Source organism: Cyprinodon variegatus, unplaced genomic scaffold, assembly GCF_000732505.1.
Source record: "Cyprinodon variegatus isolate N-32 unplaced genomic scaffold, C_variegatus-1.0 Scaffold45, whole genome shotgun sequence".
Lineage (NCBI taxonomy): Eukaryota > Metazoa > Chordata > Actinopteri > Cyprinodontiformes > Cyprinodontidae > Cyprinodon > Cyprinodon variegatus.
Window position 1 is genome coordinate 563,535 of NW_015150498.1, and position 7,261 is coordinate 570,795.

Sequence of the window (7,261 nt, forward strand, 5' to 3'; positions counted from 1 at the left end):
CTTGACTTATCGCATAGTAATAAATTATTAATATCAAAAATGTATTTCTGTTTTTTCTTTTTACATATTTTGTTAAAAGGCCAAATAAAGAAACCAAACCAAAAAAAAGTAATTTTCTGTTTTGTTTTATTCTTGGATCGGGCTTTAAAGGGTTAAGGCCAAAATCAATTATTCTAATTAGAAGTTTAATGGAAGAAAAAATGATGGTGGGCCCAATTTTAAAGCAACAAAGTTGCAGCAAAATTTCAGCATTGAGGTGATTGTGTCATAAAAAAGCAGTTCTGACCCTGCCTAATCCATGAAGTACTGTAACTTCTACTATGCTGACATTTCTAGTCTGTTTTTGTGCAATATTTTAGTGTTTTAGAAACTATACTTATAGTGTAGCACAAACCTACACTCCAATTAAATAAAATGTATCACACTATGTGAAATGAATTCAATTTAAAGTGTAGAGTAATATATATTTGGAGGTTGTTGTGGCCCAGCTTTGATGACACAAAAAAAAGAAACCCACAAAGGATACAGATGCACCATGGGCTACGTAATTTACGCAAGCAAAAAAAAAAAAATGTTCCAGATAAACTCCTTTAGTTTTCTCAGTTTATTTTCTTCACAGGCAAGCAAACAGAAAAAGACAAACATTTACTCCATGTTTCTCTTGTGCTGTTAAAAAAAACATACGCCCACCCAGATGCATGCTGGTCCTACCATTGACTGCCTATATATTAAAATAATTCACTCAAATTAATCATAACTAACCAAAAACAAAGGAATATGACTACAAAAAAACAACATAATGTCATAACAGATATCAAACAATAAAGTAAAATAAACTTAGCTGGATTATCCACAAAAACAAAAAACTTTGTTAATTATTAACAAAAAATAATTGGCTCCTACAGAGGTGTAATGCTATATTTTTATTTTGTTTGTGGGGTGGTACGTAACATGCTTGGCTACTTTCTAGACTTAATGGAAAGACTGCTATTTTTGCAAAATGCAGAGGTGTCAAGTAACAAAGTACAAATACTTTGTTGCTGTACTTAAGTACACTTTTTAGGTATCTATACTTTACTCAATTACTTTTTTTCTCCCTAATTTTGACTTCTACTTAATACATTTTTCACACAAGTATCTGTACTTTCAATTCCTTAAATTTTTAAAACAAACGTTACTCATTACTCTTGGCTTTGGTTTAACGTTTATAAATATTTATTTCACGTCATGTGCGCCATCCAATGCAGATCATTGGCGCCATCCACATCTAGTGAAAACTAGTGTAACAGGATGAGTCAAATAATGCAAACACTCATTGGTTAGCTAAAGCAGATCATCAGAAGCAAGCAGGTTTTTTCAAACTGCAAACGCGAATTGTCTATGCCATGCTACAACATCGGATTCAGAAAAAGATGTTGAAATGTCTGAAAGGTCAGACACAGGAAAGAGCATATCAGGAGATGGAGACAGAAACCAACAAGACCTCCCTCATCCTTGGCCCTATCTCAAAGACTTTTCAAAAAGGCCGAAAAATTGAGCTTTCCATTCATGGGCAGTTCTAGACAGGGGCCAATGGGGACCAGTGCTCCCGTAGATCATCCCTGTTATGGCCCCTGTAATGAAGACATAATACTCAAAGAAGAACTAATGATAATATGCGCTGGAATAGACATGGTTACTGCAAGGTACTTTGGATTTATTTAATTTTTTTCTTTTCAAATTGTGTTTTACTAATTATTTAAAAATAATAAGGTGAAAGCTTCAGTGAGATAGGATCCCAGTTTTCATCTGATAAATGTTTTGCCAAAACAAATTAAGAAAAAATACTCTGAATGCTGAATTTATCAGTTTTTCTCGAGTTCTAATTCTGATTTTATGGAAAAAGGTTATTTTAATTTAAATTAAGTGAAAAATATGCAACATTCCTAAATTCTGAGTGTATAATGACCTAATAAGACATATCATTTTAATTAAACCCAATTGAATAGAAATTTCACTTCATGCAGCTATCTTAATATATTTGAATCCCTTGCCCTGTTTTTATTTTATGCTTTTCTGTTCCCACACGAAAACAAGCTGGCCCCCCCTGGTCCCCTGGTACTTTTTGGTCTAGAACCGCCACTGTTTCAATTCATATAGTGGCAGCTGGTTGTTTTTTTTTTTTTAAAGGTTACTTTATACTTTTATACTTAGTAGTTTTTGGAGCACATACTTTTTAACTTTTACTTGAGTAAAGAGGTCAAGTTGATACTTCAACTTTAACCAGAGCGTTTTTAAACTGCAGTATCTATAATTACTTATGCTTAAGTAATAAATGTGTGTACTTTTGACACCACTTGCAATAATCACAAAGAGCTTTTATTGTTTTAGGCGCAAGGAGGCAGGATGACAATGCGCATGCGCATCAAAAAGGATCCCAAACCACGTGACCAAACCCGGAAATAGAGTAGTATGATTGAAATAAAGCTGTAGTAAAAACGAAAAGCAACGTATTCCTATCTTTACAGTTTGTTTTTTATTTTATTTTAAGAGAGTCATTATGAGTCGGGATTTCGACAGGAAACTACAAACTGCAACAAGAGAAAAGCTCAGGAAACTGGATTCTCTGCGCGGTGAGTTTCATTCCATCTCATTCTTCATTAGTTTCATTTCAGTAAAGGTAACATTTTGTTGTCCTTTAAGGTCGAGAAGCTGAACCAGGTGAGTTCTGGGATGTAGTGGTTGTGAGCGCTGTGGATGAGAGCCAGAGAGAAGCCTACGAGCTGCAGATCAGAGAGAAAGCTGAGAGGAAGGAGCTTCCCCTTGGAGCTCACTACAAGGTCTTCTCAGATCCTCCTGGATGCAAAATAGGTCAGTCAAGCTGTCAGTGGATTTAACTTCACTCTCCTTAATCCTCCTTAATTAATGTTTAAAGTTTTGTTGTTTTGCAGGGAATGGAGGCTCTACTCTGTGTGCTCTGAAGCAGCTGAATGACATCTATGGAAAAACTCTGAGCAACTTGAGAATCCTCCTGATCCATGCAGGTCCATCTGCTCACCTTCCATCTTTATACATTCTTAAATTGGATGTGTTGGTCCTGTTAAAGGAATCTTTTATGCATACGTTGAAACAGGGGTTTACAAATTGCAAAAGAAGGAAAAGGAAAAATATGTTTTTTTCCATGTTCAAATATAAGCATTTTCATTTTTTGATCTGTTCATATTCTCACGCATGTGGACAAGGCTGATGGTGCCAATCCAAGCACAGACACAAGACAAAAAAAAACAAGAAAGAAACAAGAGTTGCCCTTGGTGAAAAGGGATTTATAAATGTAAAAAAGGCAAGTTTCCTGCACTAAAATCACTATATTTATTTAAATATAGTGATTTTAGTGCAGGAAAGTCACTATAGTTTTAAAATAATGTGATTTTCCTGCAGTAAAATCACTATATTTTACTGCAGGAAAGTCAATATATTTTTTTAAATATAGTGATTTTACTTCAGTATTGATCTGAATAATTGCAAGGTAGTGCTTTGACTGCAACATCTTGTTGTTGTAAAGGTGTGGGTGAGAAAGATTTACTCATCACTAATGGCTAATCATATGATTAGCCTTTTGAATGAGGTCCGACTTTCCTTTTTGCCCACACTTGATTCAGACAGCTGCATAGAAGCTGATTTATTTTGCAGAGAGATGAGAATAATTGGCGACATAAAAAAAATCAGTTTAAATTACGACTGTTATGAGTGCATTATTTACATAACAGTAGTATCATCACCATTGTCATATCAGGAAACGTCTCTAATTATTTCCTACACAGTAAAGTTAGCCATTAGGAGCTTAAAAAAAAGCAGAAACTGTTTACAAAATTCAGGGGGGGAAAAAAGGAAAATAAAAAAAATTACAAATTTTGTTGAGAGAGAAAAACAACTACGGTAATGTAAATCCTTTTGTTGTCCCACAATGGGTAAATTTGACCCACCCCGTTGGGGAGCAGTGGGCTGCCATTGTGTGGCGCCCAAGGAGCGGTGTGGGTACTTGCAACCTTTACAGAGCACAAGTGCACTGCTCTAACCACTAGGCCAACACTCCCCAATGACAGAGGATGTTACGTTTTAATGTAGCATTGCAATAAATGAATATGAATTATCACCTGATTCACTTTGTTCAGTTAAACCTTCTTGTCTTTAACATTTCTCTTTAGGTGGCTATAGCCAGCGTCTCCCCAATGCCAGCGCTCTGGGAAAGATCCTCATGCCTTTACCTCTGGGTGACCCCATCTACCAGATGCTGGAGCTCAAACTGGCCATGTATGTGGATTTCCCATCAAACATGAGGCCTGGTGTCTTGGTGACCTGTGCAGACGACATAGAGCTCTACAGTATAGCAGAAGAGGATACAGTTAGGTTTGATAAACCAGGCTTTACAGCTTTAGCCCACCCCTCCCCGCTCTCTGTGGGAACTACCCATGGTGTGTTTGTGTTGGATCTGAATGAAAGATCCTCATTCTCAGAAATGGAGAATGCCTCCTGTCTGTGCTTTCTGCACAAGCCAAGTATTCATAAGATGCGGGACAGCGGAGCTGTGTGTAGGAAGCAGAGTGACCTTTTCTCCATGTCAGACAGTGAGTTCGTCTATACAGACAGCACCTATTACATGGACTTTGACACAGCTAAGTCACTTCTGAACCTTCTGAGTGAGTTGGGTCCTTTGAACTGTGAGATAGATGCATATGGGGACTTTCTTCAAGCTCTGGGGCCTAAAGCCACAATAGAGTACACCAAAAACACAGCTAATGTGACCAAAGAGGAGAGCGGTCTAATTGAAGTCAGACAAAAGATCTTCCATCACCTCAAAGGGACGCCTCTCAATGTCATTCTCCTCAACAGCTCCAAGTTTTACCACATTGGGACCACCTCAGAATACCTCTTCCACCTGACGGAGGACCAGGCGTTCCAGCGTGAGCTGGGCCTCCTGTCTTCTGCCTTCAGTGTAAATGTCAATGAAAACCTCTCTGGTTGCTGCATCATGTTCAGTGTCCTTGATCCCAGTTGCTCTGTGGAGGCTGGGTCGGTGGTGGAGTACTCCAGATTAGAGCGAGGGGTCTCAGTAGGCGGTGGGTCCATAGTCAGCAGCTGCTGGGTCAGTTCAGGCCTCTCTGTGCCAGCTGGAGCTTTCCTGCACACATTATGTGTTCGCCACCAGCGACAAACCAGGTTTGTTACCGTCTTCTTTGGGATTCAGGACAATCTTAAGAAAAGTGTAGCTTCACCTGCATATCTAGAAGAACTCCAGTTTTTTGGGTTTAACCTCACAAAGTGTCTGTCCCATTGGGGGATGGAGAATGAATCCATTAAGTTTTCCGGAGACGCATCAAGCTGCAGTTTGTGGAACGCTTGCCTGTTTCCCGTTTGCCCCGACCAGCAAAGCTCGTTCTCCATGTCTCTTGGGATGCTGCAGGCCATCCTGAACGGCTCCACAAGCCCCCCACCCAGAGACACAGTTCTGATGTCCATGCAGGACTGTTTACAGTGCAAGGACCTGGAGGAAATGCTGAAGCTGAAGAAGGAACTGCATCGTAACATCAAACAGGGGAAACTTGGCATTTAAAGAGCCATGTTTAATATTGAGTTCAATTTAAAAAAGTTTTACATTGCCAGTGAAAGAGAGGAGTTCGACATTTTGTATCTTTCAGTTGTAAAAAAAAAAATGAAAAAAATCTTTCTATAAAACTATTTTAAATGAGTCATGTTTTCCTTCATACTTTTGCATTAGAAGAGAGATTTTACTTATTTATACCATTTTTTTTGTTTTTATTCATCAGATTCTAGAAACCTTTGAATTACCTTTTCACAACTTCCTGTTTGCTTGCTTTACAAAAACGTGTCATTCAAGTAAGGCAGTTCTATCGATGGCTCAGGAAGTGGCTACTGGAGAATAGCTACTCACCTTCTGACCGTATCCAGTGTTGGAATTTAAAACAACTCAAACTGAAAAGATTGGTCGAGGACTTTTATCTAGGGCTGAAATAATCAAATAAGCATGATTAATCGATTATTGAAATAATTGTCAACTAATTCAGTAATCGATTAATCGTTAACTAGAGTATAGAGACTCCAGTACATGCCTGTAGCTGACGAGTGACCCACATGGAGCAGTAAATATACCAAAATTGTAAAACATTATATAAACATTTTGCATTTAAGATGGAAAAACAATATGCTCTATCCAGAACTCCTCAAGTGGAAAAGTTTGAGTTTCACCTGGAACCTTTTGCTATTATTAATCGATTCATCGGAAAAATTATTATCAGATTAGTCAATTTGCATAATAATCATTAGTGGCAGCCCTGCTTCTATCTACTTCTTGCCATCATACAGAATGGGGACAGCCTGCGTTCTTAATATCTCGGAGCTTAGAGGTGGAAGAGCTGAAAGGATGTTACACTTGGAATTGGGAGCGTTCAACTTGCAAGCTGGAAAACAGTTTTCTGTTTATTTGATTTTTATGGGTTTATTTTAAAGGTTTTTGTGCATCTTGAGTGTAGAGCATGACTGGGGGCCATACACCTAAAATCATATATTTTGTGTTGATAATGTGCTAATGGTAAATTTGTTGGATGAAAAAACACATCAGTCTCTTTATTTCTTAAAATTAAAAAAAATGGCTTTCTTTGAACACCAATAAAATAATAAGTGTGATTAATATCACTAAACATCCCTCAGTAACTTGCTTTTAATCATATTTATAGAACTAGTAAATTCCCCCAATAAAAATAAAAAGAATGAGAAATAAAAATTCCTACACTGACCCGTTTTTGGGAAGATTTAAAACTTGAATTCTAATTTATCCTTTAGACAATAGATAAAAATTCTTATAATGCCAAAAAATGTTTCCTGATAATGATAAATGCCCACCCTTAGTGCAGAAGCAGTGGTAATATTATGATTGAAAACACACACCTATTGCTGTAGTTCCCTAACTAATGAAGCCATGAGCTTGACACTCTTTTCCCCTCTGTAATCCACTTGATGGCAAAACAAAAAAAACAAACAAAACAGGATCCTCTCCATTAGATTTAACCATTTACTTAAAAAATATAAGGTTATGAAATATCCATCAAAAATGAAATAATAAAAGAAGATTAGAACAAATGTAAATGAGGTCAAGAAACTGTGTGGCTCCACTCCAATTAGCTGACTAACACAGAATCAGAAGCCAAAGTCCTTAACATCCAGGAACTCGCTGATGAGCAACAAAACAGGTACATTTGCAAAAGAA

At 37.3% G+C, this 7,261-nt stretch overlaps 1 protein-coding gene across 1 annotated transcript; it reads left to right on the forward strand.

Moving 5' to 3' along the window:
- Positions 1 to 2,435: 2,435 nt before the first annotated feature.
- On the forward strand, positions 2,436 to 5,667 carry fpgt (fucose-1-phosphate guanylyltransferase). The gene is made up of 4 exons (XM_015370381.1): positions 2,436 to 2,612; positions 2,683 to 2,850; positions 2,931 to 3,023; positions 4,185 to 5,667. The coding sequence occupies exons 1-4, from the start codon at positions 2,540 to 2,542 to the stop codon at positions 5,588 to 5,590; spliced, it is 1,740 nt and encodes a 579-aa protein (XP_015225867.1). The 5' UTR covers positions 2,436 to 2,539; the 3' UTR covers positions 5,591 to 5,667.
- Positions 5,668 to 7,261: the final 1,594 nt, after the last annotated feature.